Source organism: Anabrus simplex, chromosome 4 (genome assembly GCF_040414725.1).
Source record: "Anabrus simplex isolate iqAnaSimp1 chromosome 4, ASM4041472v1, whole genome shotgun sequence".
NCBI lineage: Eukaryota > Metazoa > Arthropoda > Insecta > Orthoptera > Tettigoniidae > Anabrus > Anabrus simplex.
In genome coordinates, this window is record NC_090268.1 from 84,146,810 (window position 1) to 84,162,920 (window position 16,111).

The 16,111-nt window shown below is 41.8% G+C and overlaps 1 protein-coding gene across 1 annotated transcript in view; it reads left to right on the plus strand.

Moving 5' to 3' along the window:
- Positions 1–12,621, plus strand: part of LOC137500536 (uncharacterized) — a 36,164-nt gene extending 23,543 nt beyond the window's left edge. Inside the window, exon 4 of the mRNA XM_068227459.1 lies at positions 12,520–12,621. Within this exon, the coding sequence (XP_068083560.1) occupies positions 12,520–12,551 (32 nt within the window). The 3' untranslated portion in view covers positions 12,552–12,621. The remainder of the gene's footprint in view (positions 1–12,519) is intronic.
- The last annotated feature ends 3,490 nt before the right edge of the window (positions 12,622–16,111 follow it).

Genomic DNA, 16,111 nt, shown 5'->3' on the forward strand with positions numbered 1-16,111 from the left:
AGGAAAAGCTTCTTGAGAGTAACCGAAACACTTGCAGGAACAGCGCAGCAAGCAAGAATTCAAGAATGGCGCGTCAGGAGTCAACATACGAGGATCAGTCAATGGATGACCCCAAAAGAGGAACTCCCTCCTGGCCATGTCACAGATTGGGTGAATTGGAGAGCACTGAACAGACTGCGCTCTGGTGTTACGCGGTGCAGGGTAAACCAGAAGAAATGGGGTTTCGAAGTGGACAGTACCTTGTGTGTATGTGGAGAAGAGCAGACCACAGCCCATTTGCTGCAATGCAGTTCATGCCCATTCAGCTGCACAACAGAAGACCTGGTTCAAGCAAAGCCAAATGCACTTGGTGTTGCAAGGTTTTGGGCTCACGTAGTTTAATGTGGCTCTTCGCCATTGGAGTATTTATAATATGTTTTATGTTTTTCCTTATCTTTAATTTTAAACTTATGTATGCTTCTGACATGATAAATAATAAAACACATAATGTACGTTAGACATTAAAATAACACATTAAAATGCGCAACACAAACTAAAATGAAGTCAATGGGATAAAAGCGCAATTGACACAAAAAACACTAGGACAAAGGACATCATCACACACGATAAAACAGACCACTATCCCTCATAAAGCGGATGATGAGGTCTGCTGACTGCTCGTCATCTCGCAAGATAAGGGAGATTGTACTCGGAAGGTTAAGACTACGGCGCAGATCGACCAGGTCCACACACTCCGTAAGGATGTGTACCACGGTAAGATGGTCACCGCAGGTACACACTGGAGGGAGTTCTCCTTTCAAAAGATGCGAATGAGTCAAGATACCGTGGCCGATCCAAAGACGACATAATACCACGGCTTCCCTCCGCGAAGCCCGAAGAGAAGTCGTCCATACCTTCGTTGTTCCTTTAATCGCTCTAAGCTTACTGGGAAGTGGAATGGCCTGCCACTCCATCTCCCAATGGGACATAACCAGATGTCTCAGCTGAGAGCGAATATCACTTTCTGGAACCTTGAAAGGCAATGGGGGGGTGTGACTGCCTCCTTGGCAGCCTGATCTGCTAACTCGTTTCCCTCTATGCCCATGTGGCTTGGGAGCCACAGAAACGTGATTCTGGTGCCAGCATCCGAACACCCGGCCAGCAGGTCCTGGATTCGCTGCACTAGAGGGTGCTGAGGGAAACAGGTATCAATAGACTGGAGCGAACTCAAGGAGTCAGTACACACAAGAAAGTGTCGGCGCTCATTGTACAGTGCGTACCGCAGAGCTCTACAGATAGCACCGAGCTCTGCTGTGTACACACTTCAGGTTTCTGGGAGAGCAAAAAGGAACCTATCAATATCGACAACGAACGCACAGCCCACCTTCGTATCTGTTCTTGAACCATCCGTGTAGACGATGACTGAACCCGGATAGCGGCCAACAACGGACCGGAAGAGCCTCCGATAAATCGAAGGGTCCGTGTTTTCCTTAGGGCCAGTGTGCAGATCCAGGATTATTTCAGGTCATCATACGACCCACGGAAGTACCCCACTTGGTTGTCTGACAAGGCAAGGAACTGAAGGTAAGTCAAACAATTCGTAACTGCTATCCAAGCGTATTCCAACCAGCTGCGTCGCTCGAGGGCAAGTAGCGTACATCAAACGGTTGCCATTGTTGAACACGCAAGGATAGCTTGGATGAAATGGCATCTGTCGCAAATTTGCAGCATACATAAGTAAGAGTTGCTGGCGCCTCAGGTGTAAAGGAGGCACACCAGACTCAGCGAGTAGGCTGGCAATGGGGCTTGTACGAAAAGCTCCCGTCGCCAACCTAACCCCGCTGTGGTGGATGCTGTTTAGCTTCAGAAGAATGCTTGGTCTTGCTGAGCCATATGCTGCACTGCCGTAGTCTAGCCGAGATAAAATATGTGCCCTATAGAATCGTAGGAGAACCGTACGGTCAGCCTCCCAAGAAGTGTTGCTAAGAAACTTCATGATATTAAGCTTCTTAGTGCATTGCACTTATAGCTGCTGCACATGTGGCTCCCACGATGTTACTGTCAAAACAGAGCCCAAGAAACCGGTGTCAACAACTGGAAGAACGACATTTTCTAAATAAAGCTCAGGATGTGGGTGAAGAGTACGTTGACAACAGAAGTGGACAACAGAGGTCTTTGCGGCAGAAAACCGAAAGCCATGTTCTAAGGTCCACTGCTCCACCCTCCTAATAGCTTGCTGTAATTGTCGCTCTGCGACTGCCATACTGCACGAGCTATAGTGCAGAGCAAAATCGTCCACATATAGGGACGGTATTACTGCTGGACCAGCAGCAGCGACAATACCGTTTATGGCAGTCGCGAACAGAGTGACACTAAGGACCGATCCGTGTGGGACTCCATTTTCTTGAATGTGGTATTGCGAATATGTCCTCCCTACTCGGACACGGAATAGACGGAGGGACAAAAAATTTGCAATAAATACCGGCAAGTTACCTCAGAATCTCCATTGATGCAGGACAGAAAGGATGCCATATCGCCATGTGGTGTCGTAGGCCTTCTCCAAGTCAAAGAAAACAGCAAAACAGCTACCAAGTGCTGTTTGTGGAGAAACGTATCCTGAATAGAGCTCTCCAGGCATACCAAGTGGTCAGTGGTGGATCAAGCGGCTCGAAAACCACATTGGTACTTGGACAAGAGTCCTTGTTTCTCCAGACGCCACACGAGTCGGCGATTTACCATCCTCTCAAATAGCTTACACAGGCAGTTTGTAAGACAAATTGGTCTGTAACTTCCTGCATACTTAGGATCTTGTTCAGGCTTGAGGACAGGAATGACTATGCCCTCTCGCCACTGAGACGGAAAATCACCCTCTATCCAGATCCGGTTGAACACACGAAGGAGATATAGTAGACTATCATCACTAAGGTGTTTCAACATCTGGTTATGGATGTTGTCCGGTCCAGGAGACGTGTCCTTGCAAAGCAGTAAGGCGCTGCGGAGTTCCCACTCCGTAAAGGGCACGTTGTAGTCCTCTGAAGCTTGGGTGGCAAAACTAATGTGATGATGGTCAGCCTCCCGCTTCAGAGCGAGGAAATCAGGATGGTAATTCCCGGTGCCAGATACATCCATGAAATGACTAGCTAGATGGTTAGCAATCGCGAGAGGGTCAGTGGCGACACTGCCTGCAATGGAAATTTCCGGTACAGGAGATGATCCTTGGATACCCGAAATCCGTCGAAGCTTAGTCCACACTTGAGATGATGGAGTATGTGACGTCATAGACAACACATATCTCTCCTATGAAGCCTTCTTACTTTGTCGAATAAGAACTCGCACTTTAGCGCGCAGTTTCTTAAATGTTAGCAAGTTGGCCACAGTAGGCTCTCTACGGTAACGCTTATGAGTGCGACGGCATTCTTTGATGGCTGCTGCTATTTCTTCGTTCCACCAAAGAAGAACTCCTGTTCTCTTCCAAACTTGGTGGTGTTAGGTTTGTGAGGTGTAGGGAGCCCTTCAGTTTGACACTCTTCATTGCCATGCCCTTCCTGTGTTGACACTTTTATTTTTCGAAGAATTGCACCTCTTCCATTTTCACTTCTGATTTGTGTTGAGAGTGGATGGTTGCCCAGTTGTGCTCCCTCTTAAAACAATAATCACCATCACCAGCCAGGGCAAAGATGTTAGGACTGTAAGAGTAACATAGTAGAAACTCAACTGTTTCTTTTATATTAACTTTGACTGATTCTTCAGAAGAGCTAATGGAAGAGGTTCAACCATTCAAACAATGAAAATATCCTCAAAAGAAGTGTAACTGAAAAACTCCCTAGGCTGTTCAAATCTAATATTGCTGGGATCAGAACAAGTAACCTAGTACAAACAAATGGAGAGCCACCTGGGAGACACCCAGTACAATAGGCAAGGCATACCCTGCCTCCAGGTGAAAGGTGATGGATGACTAGCCATGTAATTTTTTCACCCTTAAGTTTGAAATGGAAATTTGGAGGAAAATAAAAATGTATATAATTTCTCTGCCATAATTATAGTTTTCTGTTATCAATTTATTTTCTATTTATTATTTTGCAAAATGTTTGATCATGGACACATCTGTTTCATTGGCCTGTTCTCAGTCTGTAGGTGGAAAATGAGAAGTGCAAGCGGCAACACTGCAGTAATGGGATCGCTTGGTGAGCTATGCATAGTGTTCTTCTACGTTCACATCGCAAGTATGAGAAACCACAGGACAGACATGTACTTGATCTATAATATGTACAGGTCTCTGTGCTAATTATTTTTACATATGTAAGTGAATAGTGGTTAGTAATGGGTAAGAGAAACAGGAGTTACGACATACAGTTATTAACAATGATCACATTCACAGAAAATAACAAGAATTATGCTGCAGCATGCAAGTTTTGTGTAGTTGTCACATGTGCACTGCTGACATAAACAATAAAACAGCATTATAATTTCTGGTATCAAAATCAGGTCAGTACCCAGAAATTTAAAAAGAACTGTTAAAACATGTAACTGAAGTAAGAAATGGACTTTCAGTTTCATATGAAATGCTACAGTTAAAGGCACTGGAGATCACAAGGAAAAATAATATACAAATCTCACAGTTTAGAGCAAGTAGGGGGCCGCTGTAAAGATTCATAGAGAGGAACAATTACTCTCTTTGAAGAAGGACATCTCTGTGCCAGTGATTGCCAAACGAGAATACTGAAAATGTGGTGAAATTGCATTTGATATGCCGAGGAACACCACAATCAATGGAGAAAAAAAAAAGGCGCATTTGATATTATGCGAACAGCAGGTGCAGAGAAACTTAGCCGCACAGTTATATTTGGCCATCACTGCAGAAGGGTAAAAATTCCCTCCGTACGTGATATATAAAAGTAAAACCATCCTATAGGGAAGTTTCCTCCAGGGCTACATGTTTATGCGCAAAAGAAACAATGCATGGCATCGAACCTAATGAAAGTTTGGATGCACGTTGTTTGGGAGAGATGTCCAGGCCATCTGATAAGTCATAGTGTCTGCTGGTTTTGGACAGGTTCCGTGGTCATCTTGGTGACAATGTTCAATAAGAAATGTTGAAGATGAAGACAGATCTGGCCATCATTCTATGTTTAAGGCAATTGATAGGGAATTTGCCATCTGGGCAAGTCCTAAATGCAGATCATTGATGATGGTGGTGGTGGTGGTGGTGGTGATGATGATAGCTGTTTGAGATGTAAAACTGAAGAATTTGCCACTATCAAAAATTAGTCTGTTTCTTGTGAATTTAAAATCTGGTGTGCCTAGAAGTGCTCGCTCAACTGTATCCGACGCCCTGTGTGAAGTTGTTCGCCGTGTCGTGGGTACCAATGATGCTAGTGCCTGGATTGATCTTCTTTTTCCTTCTGCTGATCTCCATGCTCCTCAGAAATCAGATATGGTAACCATCCTTACGTCATGAGTTAAACTGAGAGTTTGATGCTAGAATGACGTCTACCGTGATGCCATAACCTGCCCTTCTTTACATGATCTGATGTCTCACTCTTTTCTCAGTCAATCAATGTCAAGAGCATGGAGAACAAACCTTTTTGATGTTTGTGGAGCAGTTCAGTTGCTTTTTTTTTTTTTTTTTGATGACACAGTCACCACATCTGATACATCTGTATTGGAAGCCCTTCATGAGAAACATCTTGCACACTGAGGTCCAGTCATTCTTACGGATTCTCTCAATACATCAATTTTTGTTCCTGGAGTGATGACCACAGAACTTTTTAATGCGATCTCTTCTTTTCCTTCTGCATCTGCTGGTGGACTGGATGGCCTTCATCCATTGGTCCTGAAAGACCTTCTCTGATGTTGAAAAGTTTGATTTCAAGGAGCAACTTGTAAGATCTTTTCGTGGTTTACTTGACTTCATCATCCCTGGCAGAGTCTCTTTGGAAGTTTGCCCACTATTTTTTTGGTGCCTCACTCACTGCTTTGAAGAAGAAATTTGGTGACATTCGCCCTATTACTGTTGGTACCGTTTGGTGTCGACTGGCTGCAAAAATCTTACGATACAGAATCCGTCCCACTGTTGGCAGCCCTGAGGATGGTTTTCTATGGTTTCCCATTTTCACACTAGGCTTCTTATCTCCTCACCAATGGAGCTAAAGCTGCTGTCCATGCTGTATGTATCTATCTGGCCCTGAAAGCTTTCGTTAAATTAGATTTTCATAATGCTTTCAATGAGTTGCACCGTGATGCTATGTTGTTGGCAGTGAAGAATGAGTTTCCTTCCATCTATCCGTATGTCTATCAGTCCTACTCCCATCCTAGTGACCTTTTCCTTGGTGAAGAAATTATACTTTCTCAATGTGGAGTGCAACAAGGTGATGCACTTGGTCCTGCTCTTTTTGCAGCTACTCTTCAGTCAATTGTTAACTCCATTTATACCAAGTTAAACATTTGGTATGTGGATAATGGTACTGATGAAAGTGAAATAGCAGAGACACACACTTACTTCCAGCATGAAATAAAAAGCTATAATTTTTACTGAATTCCAAAACATACACAGAGAATATACATAGAACAATGAAATGTAGAGTGAAGTCCAGCACCGCTGTATGACGTTGACGAAGTCAAAGATGGTGGCTACTTTTGACATCTAAGAGAAGCGTTTCCTTCACTCCTTCTTGCTGATGCAGATTCAAAAGTTCACCACTCCGAGAAATCTAATTCTTCCATCAACCGATTGAAAGGTTGCTGTTGTAATGGTTTTGTAACTAAATCTGCCGACATCATATTAGAAGGACAGTACTGAACATTTATAATTCCCTTCTCACGCAAATCCCATAACAGGTGATGATAGACATTGACCCATTTAGTTTGAGCTCCAGAAACACTCGATTCAATCAGTCGAATGCAATCTTGGTTATCTTCGAACATGTTGATAGGCCCAACAATCTGTATACTGAAATCTTTGATTTACTGCTTCAGCCACAATAAATCCCGACTAGCTAGAGATGCTGCAACATACTCTGCTCCTGTTGATGACATTGCAACAGATGTTTGCTTGCGACTAGACCAGGCAATTGTCCCCTTTCTGAGTGGGAATACATATCCACTTGTCGATTTTTGATTCATCCTGTCACTAGCCCAGTCAGCATTCACATGACATTTCAACTCTAAAATTCTGTGTGAAGATAAATGCAATTTCTTATCAATTGTTGCAGCAAGGTAATGCATTACCCGCTTCACAACATTCCATTCACTTTGCTTTGGTCTTTCAACACGACGGCTAAGAATGCTAACTGCTGTACTGATGTCTGATACTGTACTTAAGGCAATGTATCGGTGAAATTTGGTGAAAATTGTGAAAAAAATCCATTTTTAGTTTTTTACGTTCTCATAATGTTTATACCTTGTACTTTCTTTTTGAGCTTTGTTTTATTTAAATATCAGCCATTTAAAGCCCTTAGCGGCCATTTAAATGACCCAGCGCAAGTGGGCATTGTCGCCCATCGACACTATTCTCATGAATATTTTTCGTTTTTCGAAGATTTTGAATTGAGCGTGTGGGTTGAATGTAAGAAATGTTGTTGCTGTGGGTCTTTATATTAGCTATTCTGATGGAATATCGATATATCAAGTGGAATTGGCGCTTGTAATGGAGCTTGTCCATGTGTTGAATGTAAACAAAGAGTTGTGATCTCACGTTTTGTGTTTATCATTCGTGTTTTAGGCCTACTCTGCTTTTCTGTAATTTCTTAAATGTTACATTTGTAATAAGTGTATTATAAATGATCCATAAACAATAACAGTATCTACTTAGTGAAAGCAGGTTAGTTTTTGAGGTTGGGATTTGTGAGGTTGTGTTATTATCAGTGTACATAATGGGCAGAAGAATTGAGACTTGTCGTCGCCGGAAGAAACAACCTAGTAAAGTGTTGGATAAAGTGAAACAATGCCATTTCTAACAGGAATAAGAATGTAAGTACTAGTTTACAAGATCAAATAGGGGAAGTTAAAATCCCCACACCGAATACTGTGTCTGGGGAATGCCTAATGTAATTTGGGCTAAGTATCCGAAGGAAGTGTTTATGTCAAATAAAGAACTGGAGATTGCTGTAACATCAGCAATTGCTGAATTCAACATGGGTTGTGAAGCAAGTGAGAAACTAAAAGCTAGTGTTAAGAGTGTTAAAGTTAGCAGCTCAGGACAGAAAATTAGTGTAATGAGGGACAAGCGTAGAATTGACTACAGTGGAGTGTCTGGGTGACAAGGGTTCAAAACAGCCCGAAGGAAACTAAAACAAACAAAACTGCTAGTGAGGCCAGGAAGAAGGCAGCAGAGGGTCCAACATATGGTGCTGGGGAGTTTTAAGTCAACTAGATTCAGGTACTGGACTATTGTTCATCTCTAAAGTTTCAATCTCTTTTATCTTAAAATTTATTTTCCACCACTTTTCAAGATTCAAAGTGCACCTCATGCCACAGTTTTCAATCAATCTACTTGAAACTTTTAGGATAGTTTCAGATACAACATAATAACAAACTGATGTGCAAATTTTAAAATACATGCAATAGTTCAGTGGCAATCTAGTTTTTTCTCATCATGATCAGCATAAAATATATTTAAAAAGTTAAGCCTATGTGAAATAATTTGTTCCTTTCAGTGTAATTAAAATTTGTCAAAACCCACACATCACTTCTTTTATATTGGTCTTTTAAAACCAAGAATAAATTTTACGCCAGATCTGTTGAGCCGTTTGGCATGAGGAGCATTTTATAAATACATCAAAAATTTTAAAAAATATTGATAAATTTATGAATATCTCAAAAACTGTTATTGATAGAAACTTTAAACTTTGTGTGCTGTATCATGCTGATACTAACATTAAATGATCAAAATTCTAAGGTGATAGGATGAAAACTGTAGATTTTAGGATTTTCACAGATGCATTGCCTTAAATACATTCAATCAGTCAGTCATTTACTACTGATCTGCGTTTAGGGCAGTCGTCCAGATGGCAGAACCCTATCTGTTGTTTTCCTAGCACTTTCTTAAACGATCGCAAAGATATTGGAAATTTATTGAACATCCCTCTTGGTAAGTTATTCCGATCCCCAACTCCCCTTCCTATAAACGAATATTTGCCCCAATTTGTCCTCTTGAATTCCAGCTTTATCTTCATATTGTGATCTTTCCTACCTTTAAAGACATCACTCAAACATATTCGTCTACTGATGTCACTCCATGCCATCTCTTCACTGACAGTTTGGAACATATCACTTATTACAAACCATTATTCTCGTCATTGTTCCGTATTGAAAACAGCTGTATCACTAAGTTTACACAAGGAGTATTTTATTACACCACCTATTCAATACAATCCACTGTTGCATGGTTAAATGAACATAGAAACTACCAGATTTTAAGGTACATGTTTTGCCCCTCTTTTACTGGGCATAATCAGCCTTACTCAATCCTAAAACAAACTTTGGTCTGAGGACCTTATCAAATTAATATAAACTATACTGTTGAACTCTTAATAGTATTGACACTGTGGTTCATTATATTTACAGTACAAAGATACTTGAAGAAACTTATATACAGTACACACGTTAAAATCACTTTAAAAATATTAAAATGTTTGTCTAAAAGAAATTTGTATCACATTATTTCTAAAAAATAATTCATGTCTAACTCTGAAATGGATCCCCTTCATAAAGAGCTTGAATAATATGCAACGCTTGGGGACCAGAGTATCGAACCCAAAGGCATCAATGGATATGATTAGTATGATAAAATGTGTCAAAATGAAGACAATATGGATTAAGTTATCAAACCAAACCCCATGACACTACAGCCCTTGAAGGGCCTTGGCCTACTAAGCAACCACTGCTCAGCCCGAAGGCCTGCAGATTACGAGGTGTCGTGTGGTCAGCACGACAAATCCTCTTAGCTGTTATTCTTGGCTTTCTAGACCAGGGCCGCTATCTCACCGTCAGATAGCTCCTCAATTCTAATCACGTAGGCTGAGTGGACCTCGAACCAGCCCTTATGTCCAGGTAAAAATCCCTGACCTGGCCGGGAATCGAACCCGGGGCCTCTGGGTAAGAGGCAGCACGCTAACCCTACACCACGGGGCCGGCGGATTAAGTTATCATAATATGTTAAATATGCTGACTACGCATTTTTAAACCTTATGTTTAAAAAAAATAACATATCTCCCTGTCAATATATTGTTTCCAAGTCTTTCACATCTAACTTATTCTGAAAATTCTGTTTCGACCTGTCCATTTCACATGTAACTTCTGCGTATTACCCTCAACCTTCTCTGGCTGAACAGGTCAATCGTAATCTTCGATCGGCGTTGATCGCTTTTCATCATCAAGATCATTCCAGGTGGGATACTTCATTGCATTGGTTATCTTTTGCTTTAAATTTGGCTGTTCATGAGTCACACAAGTTCACCCCTGCCTCTCTCATGTTTAAATTTGTTCCCAACACGCTGCTGTCTAATCTTTGGTTACTCAATGACATATTACCTGAGACAATAGATCCTGATAATATCAGACTGAGCTATGGAAGAAGGCGAGAAGTAATCTTCAAGTTTCTCATGAAAAGGTTAGAGAGAGAGAGAGAGAGATATGATCAGGCCCACCAATTTAAAGGTTGGAGATCAAGTTATGGTTAAGAATTGAGGAGTGAAAATGGAAAACGACCAAAGTGCCAGAAGATACCTAGTGAAGAAATATGGACAAAACGATTGCTGTCAAGAATATGGCACTTACGTTGTTCTCCATTTCCCTCTGCTGGCACATGTGGCGTTTTCCAGGTCGTTATGCAAGACAATAATGAATGACCTATCATTCTATTTTGGAACGTACTCAGTGCACTTAGGAACATTTTATTGAGTGGTATATGTATGTATTCATCACATTTTATCTCTCATACATTGTGATGTAAGCCTACATACTATCTAACGTGGAAAGGGTAAACAAATGACACATTTCCAGTTAAGTTTTACGATTGTGCACATTTCGTAACTGAACGACACACCAAGTATCTTTCCTATACAGCATAGATCATGTTAAAGAATACTGTAATCATCATTATGAAGCAAAACATACAATACGTACAGGATGTGTTATGAAGTGGATAATATCTGCATATGAATGTTACACTATACATGGTTATGAACACACGTTTTCTTCTCAACACAGCTGACGATAGTAATTTCTATACTTTACATCTAAGTAGTCACAGAGCGCCAGCAGATTCTTCTTCTTTTCTGCACTGATATGATGATGTTTCTGCACACGGGAAAGCTGTGATGGTGGAGGTGCTCACCTCTTCCATTAGGGACTCTGTAGCACACTGTTACTTGTCTCTTACTTTCTGACGGGTGGTTGTATGTTCTGTGTTTTCTTCTGTTTACGTTCACAAGTTCCAGTTTATTTAAAAGGTGTTTACCTTGCTCATTTTCGCCCAAAGTGTAGAACTGGGTGAACAGACTCTCTCTGTACTCGCGTAGTGACGTCTTACAAGCATATTTACACTTACATGTAAGTTGTTCTGATGGTACTTTCTTGCCAGGAATCTCACGACCTGTAGATGTTGTGTAAGGTTTACCAGTGGTACGTTTCTCTTTACGCTCTTTGTTTATCGTTGATTTGTAAACCTTCTGAGACATATGAGGTTCTATGTCAGTTCATCTGCATTACACACGCACAATGTACTAACGTGTCACACAACCACTATAATAGCACTGGCTAGTACGATGTAATGCAGCGCGAGCGGCGGCACTACACACATTGACGACCAGACCTCGCTAGGCACTTGCGTCACTCTCCAGGCCACGGTCACTGGCACTAGTGTCTGCTCGAAATGCTAACACTATCTTCGTATCGTGCTTGGAACGAATATAAATGTTTCTGGTACATGAATCCTTTCCAAAGGGATAACCACAAAACACAGTCTCATGTCGTAACAAAAACCTCAAAATCGCATTTCCGGCACTTACTTCGTTTTCCATTTCCACTCCTCAATTTAGTTCCTGCAGGCAAGCTTGCCCCCAGATTTAATGGGCCATGTAATATTTTGGACTTTTTAACTTCTGTCACTCTTCTGGTCAGCAACCCCACCACTGAGAGAATATTTAGAGTGCATATCTCTCAAATTAAATCCGTATAAATTTCTTGATTTGCTACATAGGCCACTAAATCATGACAGTTAGAAAAGGTATATATCTCTTTTTTTAACAGTCTTGAATGTAAAGAAAAATTCATTAGGTAAAGAACTATGGTGTGTATGGAGGCCTTCTGCCCCACTAATAGATCTAGTGTTTCACCTCTCATCGTTCTACCTATGTAAAAATCTTCCCCTCTAATAAGGCTTAAGTTCCATTCTGCCATTACCTTATCCCCTGCCCCCAACACCAAGCCTGCAATCACACACTCGTCCTCTATGCAGCCCGCCTCATCTGAAACGTTAGAAAATAAACAAAACTCAATCTCCACAAACAATCTCTGTTGCCAAGTAAATGACTGTTTCAGTGCCCCCTCTGTCATCGGCAGCTGAGTCGTAACATCTGGTGAGCGATGCTGACATGGGGTAAGGGCCTACTTCACTCTGGCCCAGTCTCCTTCATAATGGCGTGCTGGAGTACTATCCTTTCCAGTGAGGGCTGAGGTGCGGTAATTCATCCGCCTACCCATCATGGTGCAGTATCTCTACATCTGATCTGCAGCGACCATCACCATTGACTTAAAAATTTCTTCTAAAGGAACTTTTTCAAGAAAATCTCTATCTGCAAAAATCATTTTTCTCTAACAATCAAATTTCAATGTTTAACTGTGAGGGGAGACCTTTGGGGGGAGGGGTCTGTATTGCGAGGTTACACCCGCTCCATGCATTGAGATGAAGTGCCTTGCGAACTGACATCTTACTCCTAAAACTTGAAACCACTAGTGCAAGAAGTTTGGATGTTGGTCAATAGATGTCACTACTAAAGTGATAAAGTAATTTGTTATTTTAAGGTTTCCTAAACTGAGTTGATTATCTTTTGTTTTTGGTATGTCAAAGTTTTCAATCCTTCCATCTCTTCCCACCAACTTGTGATGCGGGCCAATCAAAAATTTCCTGTATTTAATTTTCAGCCATTCAGAGCCAATAAAAATCTGGGAGTTGCCTGTGGTGCACGTTGGAGTGTGGACGTGTGACTATCGGTGCTAGTATATTACTCCGTGTGGTGCGAGTAGGTTCGGGTGTTCAGTGTTTCGTCTTACTTAGCTTCCTTGGGAGTGGTACGAGGTTTTGTATTATATGTCTTAAATTCTAACTCACTCCCCACATCATGGCGGAGTCGAGTGGGGGTCAGAGTATGGAGGAGGAGTCTGTAGAAGTTGATACTCGTGAGTACTCTATGGACAATACACGTGTGTTAAATGACCCAACCCCATCGGATCGTAACCGTGCTTCCTCTACTAAGGTTGATGTGTATGTTCTTAAACCTGAAACGCAGACATATGATGATACCCATAAAGGCCCCTATCTAGTATTTGTGGAGGCCATTGATGTAAGTAAGAAATTGGGCAGTATACATCCCATGGCTTTGGGAAAACTTTTTTATGACCGTAAATTTTCAGGTGTTACTCAAATTGCTCGGCGAGGTCGCCATAGGATTCAAATTGAGTTTCAGACAAGCACAAAAGCTAATAACTTTCTCACTAATCCTATCTTAAAGGAAAAAAATCTTAAAGCATTTATTCCTTCCGCGTCACTATATAAGATCAGAGTTATTCGAGGGGTTGATAAAGATTTGTCCGTAGAGGAAATTTGTCAGGTTGCTGAATCGACCGCCCCTATTGTTGGAGCTCAGAGAATGAACCGCCGCTCCGTTCAGGATGGCCGAGTCAGTTATATTCCAACTGGCACCATTAAACTCGCATTTCGTAGCCAGACTTTACCTGCCTTCGTCTCCATTTATCGGGTTCGAACCCAGGTCGACCCGTTTGTCTTTCAACCGACTATCTGTCGGCGATGCCAACGATATGGCCATACCAGAAAAAACTGTAGGGCTCAACTTCCTCGATGTGCCAATTGCGCACAAGATCATGAAACTACAGTGTGTAAGAATCCTACCAGACTTTGTCTAAATTGTTCCGGGGAGCATTCCGTGGGATCTCTACAATGCCCAGAACATAAACGACAACAGGCTATGAAAAAACAGCAGGCTTTGGAAGTTTCTCCTTTATCCTGCGAGTCCTTTTTTACCCCATTGTCCAATAGATTCAGCCCCCTTTTGACCCTACAACAATTTCCTCCACTCCGGAAATCTGCGCCGGTTCTACAGAATCAGCAGCCCAGAAAACGTAAATTTACGGCGGTTGTCTCATCCCCCACTCCGAGTCCGGATAGGTCACCAGGGTATGATGTCCAGGGATATCGTGAACTCCTCAAAATACCTCCCTCGGCTACGACTGCCATATCTTCCACTGCCTCTGTATCCGGGACGAGCACTCCCTTTCCTTCCCAGCAGGCTGTGTCGCCTGCGACTGTAAAGCCAGAAACATCCCGGGCTTCGAACTCGGTTTCGAAATTAATTCCAGCTATTTCCGATAAACTTGGGGCGTATGCTAAGGCAGCTGAGCACGATGCCACATGGTCAAAAAGGCTTCTTACTCTACAGGAGGAAGTTGTGGCTCTTTTACGCAACCTCGAATCTTCTGTTGCTTCACAGAATAGGTCTATCAGGAATGCCGGTAGTAATGTAACCAAATAACACGTATTCCCTCTGATAATGGTTGTCTGTCTACCTCATATAATATTAATTCCCAATTTCGCGGTACCACAATATAGACGTGTTCGATTCTCAATATCTAACCGTAGTTACCTTCTCCATTTCTTTTCTCTCTCCCACCCGTCTAGTAGTTTCGATACCTTTCTTTCTCCCCTCGGTGTTGACCCGGTCTGTTTGTGATTAGTAGAAAGTCGCCAAGTATCGGTCGCTTTGGCGTGAAGATTAGTCCCCTTGTGTCCTTGTGTTTTTCCTGTGTAGTCGTGTTGTTTCATTCCTTAATTTCCCACCTTTTTTACACTTTTGACTTTATTTGTCCACCTCCTCCATACTTTGGTTTCTTTGTTCGGTTACATGGCTGGGTATACCGCTCTCAAGTGAAGCCCATTAAATAATGTAGACAAGACAAGATAAGACAATAAAAATCTGGGGGTGTGTTGGGCATTAGTCCAGATCTCTCTCGAACCTTCCTCTCGAGTGTAAAAGCTGGCAGTTTTTCGAGCTACCTTGTCTTCTTGATCGTCGAGTGTACCGAGTGTGTGCTAATAGTGGAGGTGGGGCGTTTCGCCCTTCATCGAGCAGTCCAGCACAATAAGGTAATGGCAGCCATGTACTAACTTTGTGATAGCCTCTGAAAGCTAACCCGATGGGAAGGGTTCCTGTCTTTAAGAATGTAACTTTAATTTCTAATCTTCAATATAAACTTCATCTTCCAATGTAAATTTCAAAACCAGCCTAAGAGCATTTAGCTGAAATTCGGGAATACAGAGTGTGACACCCTCTCGAAGTCCCTATCAACTTTGTATCTGAGATAAATATGTTTTTGTAACTGCTTTTTTGTGGTTTTGTAACTTAAATTTTCTCCATCTAGTCACTTCAGTAGAATGGGATTAGCCCCTGTAACTTCGGGCCAGTGCCCAAATAGGGTTTTTATCTTGTGTGCAAATTTCAAGGAGTGCAAATGTCTGCCTCCGCAGCATTTTGATTTTGGGGCAGTAACTTTAACCTGTGTTTTTTTTCTCCCAACAAGGCCTGGTAGAATGAGTATTCGATCCTCTTGTAGAAATTCTTTAGGTTAAGTGGTTAGACAATTGAGAGCTTAAGACAGGGAATTCTGTTTGTATTAAAATGTAGGTTGTGCCTGGAGTGGCCTGAAAGTATAAATTTTAGTGAGCAAACATGCTCTGGTTGTTGAAGGTTGCTGTGAGAAGGCAGTAGAAGAGGTATAAGTTTTGGGAGCATAGTCTCCTAGATATTCATAGAACACTGGTGCTCTTTCCATTTTGTAGAAGTGTTATGAAACTCTGTAAATGAAAATTGGGAGACCTGTCTCCTTAACTGTTGGGTGC